At 41.1% G+C, this 23893-nt stretch overlaps 1 protein-coding gene across 1 annotated transcript in view; it reads right to left on the bottom strand.

The window, feature by feature from the left end:
- The window catches only part of LOC148358742 (cilia- and flagella-associated protein 337-like), a 77193-nt gene that overhangs the window by 38259 nt on the left and 15041 nt on the right, over positions 1-23893 (bottom strand). The window contains 3 exon segments of the mRNA XM_088346173.1: positions 4842-5075; positions 10076-10224; positions 11625-11792. Coding sequence (XP_088202299.1) covers positions 4842-5075; positions 10076-10224; positions 11625-11792 — 551 coding nt within the window.

The following is a 23893-nucleotide window of genomic DNA, read 5'->3' on the forward strand; positions in this document are numbered from 1 at the left end:
GGTAATTGGGGGTTCAATGTCTTACCCAAGGACACTTCGGCATGTAACACGGACAAGCCGGGATTCGAACTGGGATCCCTTAATCCTAAAACGATCGCTCTACCTCCTGAGCTACTGCCGCCCCAACAAAAACAAACTTAAAATGTGGGTGCGCGTCACGAGGTTTTACAGAAGTATACTAACGCAATCAAGCAACAAACATAAGTTTCATCATTTTCTCAACATTGGTTGCGACGGGGATCGAATCCGGATTGCGGTGATGAGAGCGCTGAAACATATCTGCCAGGTCACTAGGATTGTTAACAACATTAAAAGCGTTCAATTTTATTTCATCGTCACACTATTTTTACTCTGGGTGCCACATTGTACAACATTGAAATGGAGCATTATTGGAAATAATTCGGCCAAAACAACGTTATACAACGTGGTACAGTGAGTAAAATTAGTGTGTTGAGATGAAAAACGAATGCCTTTCCCTAAGTCATCTAGTTCACTAGTGTTCGAGTGACTACATTGTGGATTTGGGCTTATTATTGTTATTATTGTTATTGTTATTATTACTAATGTTATTTTTGGGCCAGGCCGCGAAAATGTAGTCAGACATTAAACCGCTCCGAGGTACAGAATAGGTTGCTTACCACTGATGTAAAGTACTGTAAAAGTGATGTGGGAATTACGTAGTCCATGCAAGGTTTCTTCATTTCCCTCATGTTGAGGTTTTGAGTTTTTCCTTACCCTCATGTAGGTTTTAGATCAGGGGATAGAGTACCAATAGTCTGTATTAGTCCGTGGTATGTGCAGTCCATTGAGACTTCTTGTGATTCAGAGTAGACCTAAGATTTATGGCCCGAGCCCGAACCCGAACCCGAACCCGAGGCAATTTCGGGCCGGGTCGGGCCTGAAATGTCAGTCATACGGTCGGGTCGGGTCGGGTCCTGCTTTTTTTTTTTTTTTTTTTTTTTTTTTTTAAATTAATTAATAATGTGTTAAATGTTCATTAAAAATATATACTTAAACTATGTATGGATACTAGACCAAGGAATACTTGTTATAAAATAAATAATTTGGATAAAACGGAGAAGGAGCTGTAATTGCTTTTAACGGAGCCAGAGCATGCTCTGCTCTGTGCACGTGACGTGACGTGAATGCTGTCCTCTTAATAATCTTCCCCTCCGCAAATTCGCGTGATTTTGGCCTGGTATCCCCGATATGGAGTCGGACCAACAAGAAGTTAAGGATAAACTCAAGAGAGGAGAACTGACGAGGAAAACGCACTCTGGTAAGAGTGAAGTGTGGAGCAATTTCAAATTGATAGTAGAAAATGATACAGAGACTTGCGTTGGCTTCGCTGAGTGTCAATGTGGCAATTTGCTCGCATACGATAGCAAAAAGACTGGGACCTCGACGCTGATCAGACATTTAAAAAGCTGTCCTGGCAAAAGTAATGAACGTCAGACATCTATATTATCATTCGTCCCAAAGACAGTCCCTCTTCGCGCTAAGCAAGCCATCACAGACAAGTGTGTAGACTTTTGCTGTCGAGACCTCAGACCTACTACTGCTGCTGTGGATTATGGCCCAATGATCAAGTCGTCAAAATGACGGACGCCCTTAAATGTTTTCGCTACCTCAAAAAAAAAAACCCGTCAATGACAGATTGTCGCTTAATGTAACATCTGCAGTGCAGACACAGAAATATAAAAGATGTAAATGTTTATACAGTTTTATTTAACTTAGGCCTAGATGTTGTAACAAAAGGCAGAGTTTAATTTGTTATCATAAATCACCCCTCCTTATAAATAAAATATGTAATTTCGGGCCCCTTTCGGGCCGGGCCAGCAAATCCAGTTAATTAGTCGGGCTCGGTCCGGGTCGGGTTTAATACCCCTCGGGCCTGCGTCGGGCTCGGGTGCTTTTTTTTGGCCCGATCTTACCTCTAATTCAGAGCAATACCAAAAACATGACTTGATTTGACTCATGTAGTTTATTTTTTACTTTTTCCTTGCCCTCATGTATGTTTTAGATTAGGGGATGGAGTACTAATTGTCTGTAGTCTGTATTAGTCTTTGGTCTGTGCAGTCCATTGAGACTTCTTGTGATTCAGAGTAATACCAAAAATCATGACTTGATTTGACTCATGTTGTGTTTTTTTTACTTTTTCCTTGCCCTCATGTAAGTTTTAGATCAGGGGATGGTGTAACAGTGTTCTCGTTTGCCCGCGTCCCTGCGTCATAGACGCAGCATTTTTGCTGGGTAAGCATTGGGTCGAATCAACGTGCGTCCTCAGGACGCAATGTTTTTGACACCAAATTGTCATTATTACTCGATTACTTTTTTTTTAACAAAGATTCACCGCACTCCAAACTTTTCGTCAGGCAGATCCGCCATCCGCCATTGTTGTTTTCGTCTCGAGCTGATCTCGGCAAAGGAGATCTCGTTGCTTCGAGATGACGTCATTGTTGTGGCGGTTGTCGAGTGAAAAAACAGTTGGTTTTAGGTGCAAATCAACAAAAAATTGGTAATTTCTTCAGTGTCGGTAATAAGACGAAACATAACACAAAAAGTGGTAACAACGGCAATAATTCCGGCACGAAAAAATGGCGGAGAAATTCTTCAGAAGACCGCGAAGGCAAGGAAAACAGTGTTTTGAAGCGAACGATTTGACGAAAGAAAATAAACAAAAGAATACTGGCAAGAAAAGGACTTTTCTGCGAAAATTTACTTAATTATATTCCTGGTTACGCTATGAGTAGGATGATAATGGATTGGACTTTGAGAAGGCATTACAACTATGGCGGGACAGCAAAACACAAAGAATATATGAACAGAAAAATTTGAAGTGATAACTGCTTTGTATTACCAATTAATTGTGATGATTAAAACTGCAAGAATATGTAAATATTTCAGCAGTATTATTTTGTATAGAGTACAAGATTGTGAACTGAATATTCTGAAGTGATAACTGCTTTGTATTACCAATAAACTGTGATGATTAAAGCTGAATGAAAATATAGATTAATATATTATTTCAGCAATAATATTTTGTATAATGTACAATACACCTAGAGGAGAAGAACACCCATGTGCTGATGCTGTTCCTGGACTTCAGTTCAGCATTCAACACCATCATCCCACAACACCTGGTAGACAAAATGAGATTCCTGGGTTTCAACACCCCCCTACGGAACTGGCTGCTGGACTTCCTCACTGACAGACCCCAGTCAATGCGGATTGGTCAGAACATCTCCGATGTCATCACCCTCAGTACGGGCTCCCCCCAAGGCTGTGTCCTGAGCCCCTTGCTGTTCACCCGGATGACACACGACTGCGTCCCTAGGTCAGCCACAAACCACATCGTGAAGTTTGCGGACGACACAACAGTGGTGGGCCTCATCAGGGACGACAACGACCTGGCCTACAGAAAGGAGGTGGAGCAGTTGGTGGGCTGGTGCAGGGACAACAGCTTGGTCCTGAATGTTGACAAAACTAAAGAGATCATTATCGACCTCAGGAAAAACCAGCCCAACTATGCCCCACTTCTCATCAACAACAAGGCTGTGGAGGTTGTCAGCAGCATCAAGTTCGTAGGGGTGCACATCACAAACAAACTCACCAGGTCCGTGAACACCGCATCACGCTGCTATGGTGAAGAGGGCATGGCAGCGCCTGTACTTCCTGCGGAGGATGAGGAGAGCCCACCTGCCCCCACCCTCCCTCATCACATTCTACAGGGGCACCATAGAGAGTATCCTGACCAGCTGTATCTCTGTGTGGTGTGGAGGCTGCAGCGCTTCCGACTGGGGTAGTGTGAGGAGGGTGACGAGGACAGCAGAGAAAATCATCGGGACTTCTCTCCCCTCCATTCAGGACATTGGCCAGAAGCGCTGCCTATCCCAAGCCAAGAACATTATCAGGGACCCCTCTCACCCCCATCATGGACTGTTCACTCTGCTAGCCTCTGGGAAGAGGTACTGCAGTGTGCGGTGCAGGACCACCAGGTTCCACAATAGTCTTGTCCCCCTGGCCATTAGACTGTTAAATGGTCAATCAAACACATAATAAATCTAAACTGCTGCTAATCTGTACATCTGTTGGGTTTGTTTGACTTTTTTGCACTACTGGCAGTTCTTATAGCTAGCCACTCCTTGCACATCTGTTCTCCTCTGCACTATTGTACTACAGTGTTATTGTTACTGTTTACCTGACTTGTTTACCTGACTGCCCATTTTGCACATCTGGTTAGCTGCTCCTCTTGCACTCTTTGCACTACTGTAAAATACTATACATACTATACATAGCCATAATTATTTAGTATATTATTAGTACTCAATACAACATTTTATTTATATCTGTACATTCAAGGAAACTGTGCGGGTCAGATGTATCGACATTTCGTTCTGTATACACGTGTACTAGAATGACAATAAAGTAGATCTGAATCTGAATCTGAATATTGTTGTGAACTGAAAAATCTTGAAGTGATAACTGATTTGTATTACCAATAAACTGTGATGATTAAAACTGAATGAATATATGGATTTATATTATATATTTGTCGCCGATTTACAATTTCAACCTCGATAACACTAAATTTTGGGGACCCATAGATCTCTGTTGGGACCCATACATTTTTGAGCATGCGAGTCCCTGGGACCCATCACTTTTCACAGGTAAAATGAACACTGTGTACTACTAGTCTTTAGTCTGTAATAGTCTGTGATCTGTGGAGTCCATTGAGACTTCTTGTGATTCAGAGCAATACCAAAAAACATGACTTGACTTGACTTGATAATGCATTTGATTCATTAGCCGTGAGTCCAATCAATGTTCTCGACACTTACCTGTTTAAATACGGCGTTATATAGCACACAGGTGACAGGATGCCTGTGACTGCCAGGCCTCGTCTCTTCCTTCGTGCTCTCGAGCAAGACAAGAGAGCTGTTGAAAGTGAGCAGCACGAGTCGGCGCTCTTCGATCGGGAGCAGCAACGTGCGGGCGTCTTCCGGCATCACTGGGAAAACACCGCACAAGCGGTAAGTGCAGAGTTGGCTGGAAACATCCCATAAATACAGGACCTAAGGAAAAAAAGGAAAATGGACAGTGTGGGACTGGGTCCGAAGAGAGTTGTTTAATAGACACGCAAAATAAGGAGAGAAGACATATATAGAATTTGAACGTGCAAGAACTGGAGAGGACCTCACAAAACCCTCAATATATAAAAATCCAAACTGTTATAAGCGTCCTCCCCCAAGCCCGTTTTTTATCTCCTAGGTTACAAAAGCAGAGCCACCTCAAAGGGTGTGGGGATCAAAGAATACAAAAATGAGTGGCCAATAGTGATAATGATGTAAACCAGGGGTGTCAAACTCATTTAAGGCCATGTGTCAACTTGTAATATTGAAGGATTCAAGGGTACTCATCAATGACAATAAAGACAATACTGTCAGAACCAGAACAGGAGGAGGACCCAGATGCGTAACGTTTCTCAAACAAGCTTTATTTTACGGGAATGGGGCAGTCATGCACGTTAACACAAACGCCAGTGATTCGGTGATCGCTGGGTGGAAGAAGTAAGACAGAAATCTGGCGTGGAACAACAGGAGAAGCCAGAGGCCGCCGAGATCGATACCAGATACACGAGCAGATACCAGACGGATGGGGTCGATACCGGACAGGACAGGACACACAGGGTCAATATCAGATACAGGAGACTGTACTCAGAAAACAGACAGGACGAGACAGACGGGATCGATACCGGAAACTGGAGACTGGCGAAAGACATCGGACAGGGTGAGACTAGCAGGATCGAAACCGGATACCGGAGATTGTAGTAAGGGATCAGACAGAACGAGACAGACGGGATCAATACCAGACACTGGAGATTGTAGCAAGGTATCAGACAGGACGAGACAGACGAGATCGATACCAGACACTGGGGACTGGAGACCGATATCAAACAGGACGAGATCAACGGGAACAATACCCAATACTAGAGATTGTAGCAAGATATCAGACAGGATGAGACAGACGGGATCGATACCAGAAACTGGAGACTGGAGTTCAAAATCAAAAAGGAAAAGGTAGCCGGGCTTGAGCCAGACAGGATACACAAACAGGATACCGGACAGAGTCAAAACACACGTCTTGCGGGTGCAGAGGTTCGTTGACGGACTGACAAAGGGTGAGTGAGAGCACTGAGCTTAAATAGGGGCCAATTGGGGCTAATGGGCAACCGTGACAAATACAAATATTAGGTTTGGAAAATTCCGATTTTAAACGATTGCAGGAACCAAACCTAACCAAACATACAATTATTTAAATATATTTGAATGACATTTTAAAACATTAAAATTAGTTTGTACCAAAAAGTAGTCATATCTTGTGAAACACTTGCTAAAAAGTAACTCTTCTTAGATTAGAAGGAAACTGTGCAATATTTGTACCACTAGATATAGTCATTGTGTAGTGCAACAGAAAATGAGTGCTACAAAGCACAAGGAAGAATACAAACTGCAGAGACTCAAAGTGACCGAACCACTTTATTTTTCCTATTCTGATTTTTGCAGTCTTTCATAAGGTTTTTAGTTTTTGAGGGTACCCGTAGCCCCAAGATAGCCTCATATTTAAACACCAATTTATATGATAAATTTTTGGTTATTATTTAAATCAATATGTTTTTATTATTACTTTAGAGTTGTTGTTTTTTTTATTTTTAACTTTTTATTTATGTATTTTTAGGTACTTTGATTTAATGCCCAGCCCCAGGACACTCTATTTTGCACCAGGTAGCCCCCTTAGACCACCTGAGTAGCCCGCAGACTTGTTTAGAAAATAATGGTCCATCGTGATTTTCTAGGACAATTAACTACCTGGCATGATGTTTAGTGGTTCACTGAGATAATTCTAACCTGTAATACCTGACTGCCTATTTTGCACATCTGGTTAGCTGCTCCTCTTGCACTCTTTGCACTACTGTATAATACTATACATAGCTATAATTATTTAGTATATTAGTAGCAGTTCAATACTCCAACTCAATACAACATTTTATTTACATCTGTACATTCAAGGAAAGTGTGCGGGTCAGATGTATCGACATTTCCTTCTGTATACACGTGTACAAGTATGAAAATAAAGTATTGTCAGGCGGGACGGAAGGAAAACTGAGATCACTTGCACTCGTTTCTTGGTTTTTATTGGAAGGAAGGAATGACAAGGCGTGATTCTTCGATCCGTTGTTTGACGGATTGACGAGGCTTGACAGGCGGGTGAAGGCTTGGCGGGAATGGTCGTGGACAGGCGTAATCGTCATGTTGTTGGTCGGGGGTGGAGAAGAAGAACGTCGTCGTGTTCGGAAGAGTGATCAGGAGTCAGACAGGCAGGGCAGGTCGTAGGGCAAATTCGGAAACGGGTCGGCAACAGAGATCAAGCAGAAGAAAACAGGAGGCAGGCAAAGAGTCGGAGGTACGGGCTTTCTGAGCAGATGGCAACAGGTAGCATAGTACAATCAGACAGCTTGTTTCCGGAAGCTGAGGATTTAAATGGACAGGGTGCGCCAATCAGCTGTCCAGGCTGTTGGCGCCAAATCCTGAGCACAGGTGTTCCAGATCCGGGTGATTGTGACAAGTATATCTGAATCTGAATCTGAAATCTCTGGTAATAACATGGTAATAACATAGTAAAAACGTGTTATTTTGGAAATGCATATCAAACTGGTAGCCCTTTGCACTAATTAGTAGCAAAAAGTAGCTCTCAGCTTCAAAAAGCTTGGAGACCCCTGGTCTAAAAGATTATGATTTTTATCGTTTTTATTTATTTTTTTAAAGTACACCCAACATGTAGTTATTTAAACTGATAAGGAATAAATCAGTTTTAGGATGTAAGTTATTATGATGTATTGGCCAGCCTTACCGATCTGTTTCTTTTTAATATACAGTTCAAGGTCGACTAGGTTCACACAAATAAATTGCAGTATTATTCAGGCAGTAATCTTCGAATAATCAGCGTAAGAAAAAAATGAGCGGCGATGGATGACCGCCCTACCCCCGGTTTGTGCAGTGCATGCCTCAGAGTGCCTCTTAATGAGAAGTCTGCCACGTTGCTTTACGGCACCAAACAAGATGAATGTCTCTGGTGCGGGAACACTTCCAGAGGAAAGTGTGCTAAAGCTTTCAAAGCTTCGCGCAGTGGCAGATGGTGTTTAAGAAGAAAGCAGATGGAACATAAATCACCTCTAAAATATTTATTCCCCTCAGAAAATCCGAAAGAGAAGGCAAACATGCACGGCGCCGCAACAGGAGGGAGAAAGAGCGGCAACATCATTTGTGCGACGGAAAGGAAGCAGACGTGGGAGAAAACGCGCTCATAATTTTAATAAGTGGAGCCGGCAGCAAGAAACAAATCTTCTGATTCCTCTGCAGTAAGGTATCAACATTAATACAGTAATCCCTCACTACTTCTTGCTTCTGTTATCGTTGGTTCGCGCGTTGAGGGTTTTGTATTGAATTGTCTTTATTGTCTTTGATATTAACCTACGGTGCATTGTGTTCTGCGGCAGACAGCAGACAGAAAATGCTATCACAGGGGCAGAAGGCTTGAGTCAGGACCAGAACGGAGACAGGACGCACTCATTAATGGCCTAGATATCATGTTGACAATATCTTTGTATTATTTGCGACCCTTTCTCAAGGTTTCATTATCATAGTTTTTTTCTTGCCCTCGTGTAGGTTTTAGGTCAGGGGATGGTGTGATAATAGTCTGTGGGTTGCAATAATCTGTGGTCTGTGCAGCCCTTTGAGACTCCTTGTGATTAAGGGCTGTACAAATAAACATGACTTGACATCAGTGTTCCCTCTAAGCTGCGCGCGTGTGCAATTGCGCACTGCTCGCACATTCTCAGCGCACAAAAAAAATCTAGCCAGCGCACAAAAATGAGGGCTCAAAATTATTAATTAAGAAGCGACTTAAGTCAAAGTTACAGTGCATGAAGGTCAAAATACACGGGTTCCCCCGACGTTGTGTCCTAAATGCGGTATTTTGAAGTCGATTCGAAGTAGAACGAAGTTGAGTAAAGTCAGTAGAGTTTTTTTGAGAACCGGCTTCTTCGGCGCGGCTCACTGAAAGGAACCGGCTCTTTCGGGTCCTAAACGGCTCTTCAGGTTGTTTTTGCTTCTTTAATCCCAACATGACCCAATATTATGTAAAAATTATGCACAAAATGACTTAAAGGAAGGGGGGAATCGAACAAAAAAGAAAAAAAATACCAAAATGAAAAAGTAGTGAAAAGCTGAGGAAAAAAAGAAACTAAATAAAGAAAAAAAAAGAAGGAAAATTTTAGAAAAAAGCCAGAAAAAAAGAAAAGAAAGAAATGTAGGAAAAAAGTAAATAGAGAACAAAAAGAAAAAAGTAACATTTCGGAATAAAATAAACACAATGAGATTTTTTTTAAAAAGGAATTTAAAAAAAGAAAAACCACGGAAAAAAGAAGAAAAAGTTTGTGTTGCATTCAAATAATTTCCAATTATATCAAGTAAATCTTTGAACATTGTACTTCCACTAAAAAATGTGATTAAGTACAGTTCTGTATCTTACAACCGACTAAATAAGCCCCCAAAAATGATAATATTATGCAACAAAATCTTTCAGGAAATAAAAAGAAATGGATATCTTGTGAAAGAACAAACGACGTTTGTAGGCCGTACAACCTTTGCAATAGTACATGAGTCAATTCATTCAAAAGAGAAAAATAATTTTGCATTGCCGGAAACTCAGCAAAATGTAACTTGATGTCAAGTTTTGGACATGTTTGATAATTAATTATCTTGCCACAATTGGGATTATGGTTGCTCACTGTTGTTTCAAGCGTTGCTCACCGACTTTGTGTGAACGCTCAGACCCGTGGAAAATTACAGGGAACATTGCATTAATATATATTTACAAATATCAATATATTTTTGAATAGTACAAGTTCAAGAGACACTGGAAGGATTAATTCATTCCTGGCGGCGCACCAGAATCTTCCAATGTATGGGAAACACTGCAATAATTCCCAACACACACACACACACACTTGTACCTTATCTCTAGAGTAGCTTAGCAGTTGATTTTTCTTCTGCAAGAAGCAAACAGCCGTAACTGGGGCAACGTGGCCAGTGAGAATGTGCAGTGGCTGGGAACTCATGTTTGAATTCCATAACTGAACCTGATGATCCACACCTGCAGAGGCTGCCAAACAAAACAGAAATGTACGGATTGTTTTGAAACCAAGCAGAACAAGTTGTGTTCATAACATACTCAGCGAGATTTATAAACCTCTGCAGCTCCCGTATGAAAAAATAAGGGTTATAACGCAACGGCGATATTGCATTATTAAAAGTCGCTGCAAAAATCAGTCTCATCATGTCCTGATATTAAAAGCATCACATCTATTTAAGTCAAGGTTGCAATTCGTTTGTGCAGCTCTAGCACCTTCTGGTGGCAAGTTTATTAGTGCAGTTTGATTTTAATTAAAGAATATTTTGGCCACTGCAGTGAAGGTGGCTAAATGTGTCATAAAAATGTTCTTCTCAAACCACAATTTGCCCAAATGAACCAAACAAAGCATTGAAAGATGTAAAAAAAAAAAAAAGGGACAATGTGTATTAGTTAGTGCCTCTAAGTGGTACAAAAAAAGTTTAGTTAATTAAAAAAAACACAATATTGAGTTAAATAGCATGACAAAATACTAATAAATGATAATAAAATACTATCCGATATACATGCATTTTTTTAAGTCGAGAAATTTGTGTTTATTTACAGTGAAGAAAAATACTTGAACTGATCTAGTAAACAATACTATATTGCACTTTATGTCATGAACTGGAACAGGAGGAGGACCCAGATGCGTAACGTTTCCCACACAAGCTTTATATTACAGGAATGTACATGCACATGCACATTAACACAAACACCACTGATTTGGCAATCGCTGGGCAGAAGAAGAAAGACAGAAGTCTGGCGTGGGACAACAGGAAGCCAGAGACCAACGAGATCGATACCAGATACACGAGCCAATACTGGACAGATGGTGTCGATACCGGACAGAACAGGACTGACAGGATTGATAACAGATATAGGAGACTGAAGACAGATATCAGACAGGACGAGATAGACGGGAACAATACCAGACACTGGAGTACAGAGACCGATATCAAAACAGGACGAAATAGCCCGGGATCGATACCGAACAGAGTCAAAACACACGTCTTGCGCGTGTAGAAGTTCGTTGACGGACCGACAAAGGGTGAGGGAACGCACTGAGCTTAAACAGGAGGAAAGCCAATCAGTCAACGAGCCGCAGCTGGCGCCAAACGGGTGGGGCCAATTGGGCGCCATGGACAACCTTGACACTTTACTTTCAATGAACCAAACTATTCGGTCCGTCAGTATACAAAGTTCATGCAGTATGGTCAACATTTTTCACACTGTTAGGTTTTTGCAGTAGGACAGATGGTGATAGACTGTGGCCTTATGTGACCAGATGATGTCATTATGTTTTGCAGTTCGATTGCAATAAGACTGTAAACAAATCAGAATTTGCAGATGGGAGAGTAGCTGTGACCATATGATTCCATTCATTTACTTACCAAGCATCTTGAGTTTATGGTGATAGTCTATGTCCCAGACTCCTTTCTTTGTAAAGAAAGTATTCACTTGTAGGCTTTTACTGTCCTTAACCCTGCAGCCGATCGCTATGCTGCTTTGTGGCTTGGTGCTGCACGACACGAAAGCCTCCAGTGAGTTTACGTAAAGAACTGGGGGAACAAAAGAAAGTACGAAGAAGGTCAAAGTCAGCTTCTACTTATGAAATCAGACTTTATTGAGTTGAGGCTCGGGCTGAATCACTGCTTGCTTATTCATACCATAGAAAGTTTGTTTTGTTATGTAATTTAAGGGTGGGCGGATTGATTCGAATGTCGATATTATGGATACTGAGCGAGTACTTGGATCAGATTGTTACTACTGTCTTAAGATCAAGACTGTCTTCCCATTTTAACTATCACTATACGAGAGTTGTTAGTGAGTCGTAAGATTAAACAACATTAAAACTTATGATCCGATTGTGGTTCCACTTTATTTGCAATACTGGTTTTATTTTCAAAATATTTTGCTATTAAAGGAACCATATTTTCTAGACAATTACTTGCGTTTCATCAGGGATGGGTAGGGTTACTTTAACTGGATTACTTTCAATTACTTTTGGATTACTCCAATACCAAATATGTTAATATAAGACAAAAGAAACTAAATAGGAATAAAACAACACGATGAAACGCCGGTATATAAATCCCAGGATACACCGCGGACTACTTCGCCTTCGGGGGAAAATCTATTTGGCGGCTGCTTGCCTTAGTTTCAAGACTTGGCGACTTAATATTGATCCATATATATAAGGTGCACTGTATTATAAGGCGCATGGTCAGCTTTTGAAAAAAATAAAGGCTTTTAGTGCGGAAAATACGGTAACCTGACATGCATGTTTTTGGAATGTGGGAGGAAACCGGAGTAGCCGGAAGAAACCCACGCAAGCACAGGAAGAACATGCAAACTCCACACAGGGGAGGCCACGGTAGCTGGACTTGAACCCAGAACCTCTGCACCGTGGGGCTGCACGCTCATTACCCATCCACCCGTGCCACCCTTCAAATGGAGCTCAAAAAAGATAGTTTAACTGCAACAAAATAAGGTTTAAAATCCTCTCTACTGTTCATAATGATAACATTGCATCCGTTGCTTTTATTCATATTGGATACTTCACCCCTATCGCTTCCATCGCTGCACTTTTGAAAGACATCTGATGTACTTAATATGCGTTGACCGCCAATCCACCAAAGAGGAAAACAACATCCACAGCAGAGAATTAGCCGGTTTATTACAGAAAGAGTAATGGACCTTGCATCATCATCCGTCTCAATTAACTCAAGCTTTGGGGACGTTTGTGTTGGAATTTGTTAGAAACGGCGACGCTGGGGTGGCATGTGACAGTCACGGTTTAAAGGTCATCCCTTTAGAATATTTACGTCTGATTATTTGCCGTTCATTATGAAATGTTCATTCTGGGGATCAAAATTCTGAGACATGTGACTCATCACTGATTAATGACTTCTATTTTTGACTGCACATACAAATTACGGGGTCTTTGAGACCCCATAACAGCAGCTTCAGCCTGATTAGCGCATATGTCATTTGACATTCATTTCTTGGAGTTTGAAAATCCAAAAAGGAAGCACCAGTGATAAAATCTATGGAGTACCAATTCTGCCATATGTAGAAATAAATGTATGAATAAATATTGACTAATATATCAATTCAGTAAATAAACACAGAAATCAGTCACCTAGTACCTAACTATAAAACATAAATCTAATTTATTCATATAATATTGTAAATAGTCTGCATTTATATAGTGCTTTTAAAGTCAATGAAAACCTCCCAAAGCACTTTACAATGTGCTTCACACTTACCCATTCACACACACACACTCACACACCAATAGCTGCAATGCAACCATGCAAGGCGCCTACGCGCTTATCGGGGCATTAGGGATTCAGTGTCTTGCCCAAGCACACTTCGACATATAACACAGAGGAGCCGGGAATCAAACCAAAATTTAGATTGACAGCTCGGTAAAGAAAGTTAAATTTTAGCTAGATAGCATACAAAAAATGTAGAAAGCTAGCGAGATAGCTAGCTACAAAGTTTAAAAGGTAGCCAGACATCAAGCTAAAAAAACTGCATCCTTATCAGATGCCTGAGCCACATCAACTGGCTCCTCTCAATGCGGAGGAGCAGTGGCTCTACACAGAGTCCTGCCTGGATTACTGAGCTTCTCACCTGATCTCTAAGGGAGAACCCAGACACCCTCGTTTCAGCCACTTGTATCCGGGATCATGTTCTTTCGGTCATGACCCAAAGTTCATGACCATAGGTGAGGGTAGGAACGTAGATCGACTGGTAGATTGAGAGCTTTGCCTTTGGGCTCAGCTCCCTCTTCACCACGACGGACCAGTACAAGGTCCGAATGACAGCATACGCTGTACCGACCCGTCTGTCGATCTCCTGTTCCATCCTACCCTCACTCGTGAACAAGACTCCAAGATACTTGAACTCCCCTACTTGGGGCAAGATCTCATCCCCAACCCGGAGGGAGCATGCCACCCTTTTTCTGGCTGAGTACTATGTTCTCGGACTTAAAGGTGCTGATCCTCATCCCGGCCGCTTCACGCTCGACTGAGAATCGGTCCAGTGAGAGGTAGATAGGTATTTCCTCATTTATTTCTACATATGGCAGATTGGTCCTTTATAGATATCAACCATCTTTTTTCAATAGTATTTGTCTCGTCTCTCAACCACAAACTTCATACTCCTCTTGGGACTGCTTGCATGGCCTCCTAGGGGTGCAGTGAGCCCCATTTCTTCCTAATTCCCTCACAAAAAAGACCCTCCTGACTCACTCTGGTGGCCCAGCCATAGCTAATGGTAAGACTCCCACTGGCACCGGCGGGTGGGCGACTTCAAAAAGAACAGCACCAGCACCCAGAAGTATGCAAATACGTTCTCTCCTCCGAGGCACTCGCAAACAAAACGCCCCCCCTCTTTCGTTTTCCACACTCACAAATCGCCACGCCGCTTGAAAAATCACAATTAGCCACCACATTCAATCTGTCGCCTTTGTTTTTTCTATAGGATGCGCTTATTTGTCAGTTGATTCTTCTTGTCCCCTCCTCATCGGGATCTCTCGCTATGGAGCCGGTAAAGATGGCACTTTTGAAGCTCTTCATACGAGTGAAATGTATTCCAGGATTGCGCTCGTAGCTCAGACTCTTGTTTCACGAGCAAATGTTTCCGATGGGAAATAATAAACCAATTGGCCCATTTCAAACCTCCCAAAAGCATCAAAGAGAACCAAAAATGACACGATTGAAGTCCCTCTCACTCAAAGCCATTCTATTTTAGACAAGCACTCTTAAAATATAAATATTTTTTGCCACCTTATTACGCCTTTGCATTAAAGTTTCTGTACGGAATTTGGAACTTTTTCACTCACTGATACCATCTTCAGTCTTGTGGCATCATTGCAGCCTCTGTTAAGCTCCATATGTTGCGGGTGTAAGTACTTGCATTTATTAGACGAATTAATTTTTCATCGTTTTCACCGTGTTTGAGACAGGGCTTTTCTTACTTTTACCATTTTTATGCTACACTAACAAAAACTGTACCATGTATTTCCTGTGTTTTATACATTTTTTGATCATTTTAAATCTTGTATGCAAATTGGCAATTTTTATACATGATTTACTCTTTTTTTGGTTGACTAATGTCGTCTTGCCCATTTTGGCTCTAATGTAGACTGTCTCTGTCACAGGTTATCATTGGAGATTTCTTATATTGCCCCGGTACATAGTCTGTCTGACTGGGAGGTTTCTTATCGCTTAATAGGGAGTATCTGCAATCATTAATGAGGGGAGCAATTGGCAGAGGTTGACAGGTACAAGATCAAGAGTGGTATGATTTGATGGTAGTGATGATGAACCCATGTGGGGGAAGGAGGAACTGCAGGTTTCCAAAAAAAAGATGGTATTTCTTAAAACAAATGAACAAAAAGAAGTACCACACAAACAAGTGGGTACTAAACGACTCCGAAAATGTCCAAACGAGAAAGTTAAAACAAAAGGCAAACCTAACAAAGTTAAAACTAGAAACAACACCGAAACTGGAAATGAAAAATGCGAGGATCAAAGTAACAAAGAAACGACAAAACAAAAAAAACTAGTTTGGAAGTGAAAATGACACAAGGAGGATTACGAGAGAACTTATAATGACCTGACAGTTTGCTGAACAAAATAGTCCTTTTATAAGGTTTCAGAATGATTGGGAACACCTGTGCCCAGTTCAAAACACCAGTTGGGGCATTCTGTTAGTGGGAGGTGTTGCAGACCCTAACAGAGACACTGCTGATAAAATGTAAGCACTTATTGTACGCTTAATATGAAAAATGTATTGTTAAATGAACTTACTCAAAAAAACATATTTACGACACTATTTTTCTTTTTTTAGTGGTTGGCATATGCATGCTAGCGGTACGCAGTGAGCAGTCTTGAGCGGTCTCTAGTGGTAGCCACTGGGACAGCTCGTGAACTGGATTTTCCTTTCGAAAGTGAGGTAAAAAAAAAACTCAGAATTTCTTGTGTTTAAAGATGCTCGTATAGAGAGGTAACAGTGTACTTTTCACTGCAACGAATACTGTTACGCATTCATAATACAATTTTGTAACTCAACTGTCGTAACAACATGGCACATTACTAGGCTGCTTTAGAAAAGCAGATAATGAACCACATTGACATCTGTTCTTGAATTGGTTTTCCTTGACCTGTGAAGTACCAAACTGCCCACAAGCAGCCTGGATGTACTTATGTGTACCTACAAAATAAAACTAAATAAAGTTACCCCGGCGTTGTCTCAAGCACAGAGTACGAGGGTGTGTAATTTCTCCCTATTGAAAATTTGATATTTTCCCTACCATATACAGTATACTGGACTGTCTCAGAAAAATAGAATATTGTGATAAAGTTCTTTATTTTCTGTAATACAATTAAAAAAACAAAAATGTCATACATTCTGGATTCATTACACATCAACTGAACTATTTCAAGCCTTTTATTATTTGAATATTGCTGATTTTGGCTTACAGCTGAAAAAAACTCAAAAATCCTATCTCAAAATATTAGAATACTTCCTCAGACCAAGTAAAAAAAATTATTTTATAACAGCAAAACTAAATCAAACATTTGAAAATGTCCATTGATGCACTCAGTACTTGGTTGGGAATCCTTTTGCACGGATTACTGCATCAATCCGGCGTGGCATGGAGGCAATCAGCCTGTGGCATTGCTGAGGTGTTATTGATGCCCAGGATGCTTCGATAGCGGCCTTCAGCTCATTTGCATTTGTAGGTCTGGTGTCTTTCATCTTCTTCTTAACTATACCCCACAAATTCTCGATGGGGTTCAGGTCAGGGGAATTAGCAGGCCAATCAAGGACAGTGATGCCATGGTCAGTGCACCAGTTACTGGTGGTTTTGGCACTGTGGGCAGGTGCCAGATCATGCTGGAAAATGAAATACTCATCTCCATAGAGCTTTTCAGCAGATGGAAGCATGTAGTACTCTAAAATCTCTTGGTACACAGTTGCATTTACTCTGGACTTGATGAAACACAGTGGACCAACACCAGCAGCTGACATGGCTCCCCAAACCATTGCTGACTGTGGGAACTTCACACTGGATTTCAAGCAACTTGGATTTTGCTCTTCTCCAGCCTTTCTCCAGACTCTGGCGCCTTGACTCCCAAATGAAATGCAAAACTTGCTTTCGTCTGAAAAGAGGACTTTGGACCACTCTGCAACTGTCCAGTGCTTCTTCTCCATAGCCCAAGTCAGACGCTTCTTCCGTTGTCTTGAGTTCAGAAGTGGCTTGACCATGGGAATACGGCTAATGTAGCCCATTTCCCGGACACGTCTGTGAACTATGGCTTTTGATACCTGGACTCCAGCTTCAGCCCACTGTCTTTGAAGCGCCCTCAAATTCTGGAAGCGGCTCTTCTTCACAATTTTGTTAAGGCTGCGGTCATCTCTCTTGGTTGTGCAGCGTTTCCGGCCACATTTTTCCCTTCCAACAGACTTTTTGTGGATATGCTTTGAAACTGCACTCTGTGAACAGCCTGCTCTTTGAGAAATTTCTTTTTGTGTCTTACCCTCCTGATGGAGGGTATCAATGATGGTCCTCTGGACAGCAGTCAGATCAGCAGTCTTCCCCATACTTGTGATTTAGTTTACTGAACCAAGCTGAGTGTTTTTAAGGCTCAGGAAACCCTCGCAAGGTGTTTCGAGTTGATTAGATGATTCAGGTGATTAGTTGAATAGCCTACTTGTATACTTTTTCATGATATTCTAATATTTTGAGATAGGATTTTTGAGTTTTCTTAAGCTGTAAGCCAAATTCAGCAATATTAAAATAATAAAAGGCTTGAAATAGTTCAGGTGATGTGTAATGAATCCAGAATGTATGACATTTTTGTTTTTTTAATTGCATTTCAGAAAATAAAGAACTTTATCACAATATTCTAATTTTCTGAGACAGTCCAGTATATACTTGCATGTTTGATGTGTAATTTCTCCTTGTTGAAGATTTGATATTTTCCCTACCATATACAGGATACTTGAATATTTGGAAATCTTCAAGTGGTTTCAAGAACAAAGCCAAATGGAGTGTCTTGGCTGTGTTGGTATGGAGGCTCTCAATATTGACCTAGCCAAGAAATATGAAAAGGGTTCACTGCTTCCACAGGTTGGGGTTCATGTTTTCTATTTATTTTATGTCTGTGGCTATTATGAAGCAGTTTTAGGGGGTAGGGTTCAATGTGAACATATCCGGCAATTTGTAACTAGTTTCTTTCAAAGCAATGCGCCACTTTTGGGTGTCAGTTATTAACGGGTAAATGCAACTACTTTTTAAATTTAGCAACTAGTATTTGTACCTACCGTATTTTCCAGACTACAATGTCATGATTGCCGATTCAGAGCACCTGTGACTGCTCAATTGTCGGAAACAGCCCTGAAAGCTGATTGGCTAATGGACTCTTTAAACCCCCGGCTTTCAAGAGATCCCTGTCAGATCGTTGCGTACCGATGCTCCCTGCTCGGCAAGCTCTCACGTTCAGACTCTGTTCCTGCCCTGTTTTTTTCTCTGCCTGATACCCGTTGCCAACCTGTTTCCGGACCTGACTCTGCCCCGTTCTGCCTTACCGATATCCGACCTTTTTTGCCCCGCTACCTGCCTGACACCTGTTGCCGACCCTGTTTCCAAATTTGACACCGCCCTTACCCTCCCTTCCGGCTAACGACTTGTATTTCCTGCCAATCTTCGACCATCCTTGCTCGACACGGAAGTGCCACTTCCGCGTCTCCAGCCACTCAGATCGTGGAAGCAAGCCCTTCTGTCCCTTTTATCAATAAAACTGAGTAAACAAACACTACTGGGTCCTGTCTCCGTTCCTGGCTTGTGACATACAAGCCGCATGAACTTGAGACTACAGTAATACTTTGTTTTCTTTATTCTCTTATAATTGTTAGTGAAGAACCCAGGAGACTGTTTAATCTATCAGAATGCACGATGCAAATCTTCCCCAATGAATGTTAGAGAAATGTTGGATGAGTGAATGTTGGAGAAAACAGAAAAAACTTTTGACAAAATACCACACACGATATTTTACATTGCCATACATTATAAACCGAGGGGGTATTGACGCTCAGATGAAGAAGTATAGAGAAACTGTTTAACCTAACAGAATGCACTATGCAAATCAGTGTGATTTGTTATGGTGTGGTAATGTGATAAAGCTTTATGCCTTGTTGTATGTTATTTGTATCACTGCTGGTCTAGTGCAATGTTTTTCAACATTATTTGAGCCACGGTACATTTCTTTTATTGAAAAATCTTGCAGGACAGTACCAGTCGTGCCAATGCATTTCCGGTAATAGTAAATCCAAATGAAAGAAAGCTTTTACTAGACTGCACAGGCACGCAAGTTGGATAATTTCCCATGCCATAGTCAGGGTTGGGTAGGGTTACTTTAACTGGATTACTTTCAATTACTTTTGGATTACTCCAATACCAAATATGCTAATAAAAGACAAAAGAAACTAAATATGAATAAAATTACTAAATTTTGTGCAGGCTTGGGGAGTAACAGAACACATGGAACGGCAAAAATGATGTTGGCAAGCTGTTTGGATTTATTTACATTTTATTTCCGTCGCATTTTATGTTAGTTTTGCCGGAGATCAAAGAGATCAAAGCCAGGAGAGAAAGCTTACCACGTGTTGTGAGTCATAATTTTATTCATATTTAGTTTATTTTGTCTTTTATTAGCATATTTGGTATTGGAGTAATCCAAAAGTAATTGAAAGTAATCCAGTTAAATTAACCCTACCCAACCCTGGCCACAGTACATTAATTAATTACTGTGCTGCAGCAAACACTTGTCCAGTGGAAACCTGTTAGCCCTTTTACAGCCACTACTCGCGTTCAATTCCTGTTGCAGACACATTTTTGTAATTTAGATCAGCGATGTTTGTAGATTGTTCAAATAAGGTATATCGTTAAACCATGCATGGTAACGCATACCTATAATTACTGTATGCATTTCCTATCTCATCTGGTGTATTTTGAGGTATAAAAAGCGCGCAGTGATATAAGGCGCACTTTCAAATTTACGGCCGAATTGGTGCGCCTCATAGTCCGGAAAATACGGTAATTACTTTTTTTCAGTAACGCGCCCAACACTGCGCCTGAGTCATTATTAAACAGGCCGTCGACTCTAAAGGAGGGATGGAGATGAATGATGTGAGCGATCAATGGTACAATAAAGCTAGCTCTTTGTCACCCCAGGGACAAGCTCATGCGGGAGCGTCTCGGGAGGACAGGCTTCACGCCGGCAGTCAAAAGTCTGCCTGAAGAATCCAATGACTCAGAAGTCGCCCCCGCTGAACTTGCCGATATTGTCGGAACGCTGAATAAATAAACGAGCATCACTGCTGACCGAGGTGTGCCGGTGTCAAGGTGAAAACACCGCAATGGAGTCGGAATACTTATGAACACACGCTATTTTTTAATTTTTAGTTTTGTTGGGGTTGTTTTTTTCCAGATGTTTGAAAGAATGTTAAGTAATTCTTCAATGTAGCTGCTGGGGCAAAAAAGTATGAATTTCTTAAGGGAGAAAGGATAACTTTAATGATTTACATGCAGGGCTGCGGCATGACAAAAACAAGTGAATATAACTAGGAATGGTTTGTAAAACTTCTTCTCAGACCAATATTAGTACAAATACTGAAAAAGGTCAACAACAACTAAGCACATACTTTGGAAAAAAAGAAATGCGCTTTAAGCAATAGTCGTCCAGGGATAAGCGATCGCGGCCAAAACGGTGCAGTTCATTTAAGGGGGAGCAGAATGGCAAAAGTCCTGACAAATGTGCCTCATCCAGCAATGTGCAATCGGAAATAATGGTTCATGGCTACGAGAAGTGCAGTTCAATTTTTGGTGGACAGAACAGCACAGAAGAGCCACAAGGCCGACAAAAGTAAATGGGAAGAAGGGATGGACAGCACAATCTATTTTCAGAACAACACTGAGGAAAAGTCAATGCCAATTCCATGCATAGTTTTGAAAAACAAAAAAAAACAAAAAAGTGTTGCGCCGGTTCTGTTCTCAGCAATCGTTGACCGGGGATAATGGATCGTAGCCACAACAGTGCAGTCTATTTTAGGCAGGCCAGAAGAGCACATTTACTGACAAATTGCCTTTTTGCTGTCCCTGCTTGTGGCAATAGTGGACCGGGGATAATGGATCGCAGCCAAAACCGTGCAGGTCATTTTAGGTGGGGGAGAGCGGCATGCGTCCTGACAGAAGTACCTCTTGCCAGTCAACGCTAGCAGCAATATGGGGGATCATGGCCACATGAGTGCACTTCACCTTTTGGTGGACAGAATGGCATAAAAGAGCCACAATTGGTAAATGGTCTGCTTTTTATATAGCGCTTTTCAAGTCAATGAAGACCTCCCAAAGCGCTTTACAATGTGCTTTACACTTACCCATTCACTCACACACTCACACACCAACAGGTAGTCAGCCATGCAAGGCGTCTACCTACTTATTGGGGGCATTAGACGAGCGCTCTACCTCCTGAGCTAATTGTGAATGGTCTGTGCAACTCATTTTCACACCAATACTTGTACAAATACTCAAGGAAGTCCATAAAAATTTTAGTTTTTAAAGAAAAAACTCGATACGAAAACATTTTTAAAATATTGATTTATAGATCTCCAATGCCATCTTTTTTCCAGACCAGAACAGACACTCATCTCTTAGGTAGTCTCATTACTGATACCAGGTATAATGACTACAACTACATCAATTCCCTAGCCTCCACTTCGAAAAAAGGGTGACATTTTCTTAAATACCTATAAATGTGAGCTTATTATGACATATTTGTATATGATTTTTGTACTTTGGAAATATCAAAGTGCAGGGAAAAAAACACTCACATACGGATAGAAGATAATGCAAACACAATACAGGGCGTTCCAAGCTGGAATTGAACCCAGGACGTCTGAACTGTGAATCAAACCAGTCACCCACCGTATCACACTTCAACAAGTTGTTTTCTTTAAAATTGCATATTTCTCAGTATTTACTATTCCTCTGATGTCTAATTTTTAGTTTTTGATACTAAACCGTCCGTTAAATGGATCCAGTCACCACCGCGAGTATCAATATCTATGAATCTGAGCCTATAGTGGTATCCGTATTGCCCCAAACTCATTTCTATATAAGATTCTTCACACAAAATGGCATCAAAATAATCAAAATGTTGTATTATGTTGATTTTTTTGGTATTCTATTTTTTTACTGATATCAGCAGTACTCATACCTTAAAAATGCCTCTTATGAATGCAAAATATTGTTAATTTTTCTCATAACCCACCAAATATATTCCAGCATATACTGTAGTCAGGTCTGGCCCCTAAAAATGTTTTTGTTCCCCTCTAAAAGTGGGCGGGGCTAATAAATAGATACACTCAATGGTTGGTTGGTTGGATCCCTTAATTATTAAGGTCGTCGGGGCACCATTTCCTGTAGTGTGTCATGGGCAAGTACAGTCTTATGACACCCAACCCTCTCCAGCCCATCATGTTTCCACCCGGTCTCGAACCAGGGACCTTTCTGGTGTTGTGCTAACCACTAGTTAATCTGCCATTAGCTGATAACACTGACTATTCAGAGCTGTAATAGCAAAAGTTAGCATGAATTGTATTTCATTTCAGCTATTGTATTTATTTTATCAAAGAGGCATTCATTTGTTTGCATATCCCCCGATGTTCATTTTGGGGCTAGGGGTGTCAAGAACTGGAACAGGACCCAGAAGCGTAACGTTTCTCACACAAGCTTTATTTTACGGGAATAGAGCAGTCATGCACATTAACACAAACGCCACTGATTTGGCGATCGCTGGGCAGGAGAAGAAAGACATAGGTCTGGCGTGGAACAACCGGAAACCAAAGACCAACGAGATCGATACCAGTTACACGAGCCGATACAGATGGTGTCGATACTGGACAGAACAGGACCGACAGGAATGATAACAGATATACAGGTAGGAGACTGAAGACAGATATCAGACAGGACGAGATTGACGGGAACGATACCACCACTGGAGACCGGGGACCGATATCAAAACAGGATGAAATAGACAGGATCGATACCGGACAGGATACACAAACAGAGTCAAACGGGCGGGGCCAATTGGGCGCCATGGGCAACCGTGACAAGGGAGGCACTTACTACATGCATTTATCATCTTTTCAAAATAACACATTTTATTATGGTATATATTTATCTAAAAACAAACCAAAAGGTCTGAGACATGACACCCAAATTGGATTATAGTTCAGTTACATTCTCAAACCACCCAACCTTATGAATATTTTTTATAAAGGTATAAATGTGCTTAGCTTGAACATTCACTGTGCAAAGGTATTTGCCTATATGTGCAAGTGTCTATAGTTTTTTCATGTGTTAGTAGGAAAATACAGTTATTATCAGGGCTGGGTAGGGTTACTTTAACTTGATTACTTTCAATTACTTTTGGATTACTCCAATACCAAATATGCTAATAAAAGACAAAATAAACTAAATATGAATCAAATTACTAAATTTTGTGCAGGCTTTTAGAGTAACAGAATACATGGAACGGCAAAAATGATGTTGGCAAGCTGTTTGGATTTATTTTGATTTTGT

Source organism: Urocampus carinirostris, chromosome 10 (genome assembly GCF_059441175.1).
Source record: "Urocampus carinirostris isolate Australia breed hairy pipefish chromosome 10, RoL_Ucar_1.0, whole genome shotgun sequence".
Lineage (NCBI taxonomy): Eukaryota > Metazoa > Chordata > Actinopteri > Syngnathiformes > Syngnathidae > Urocampus > Urocampus carinirostris.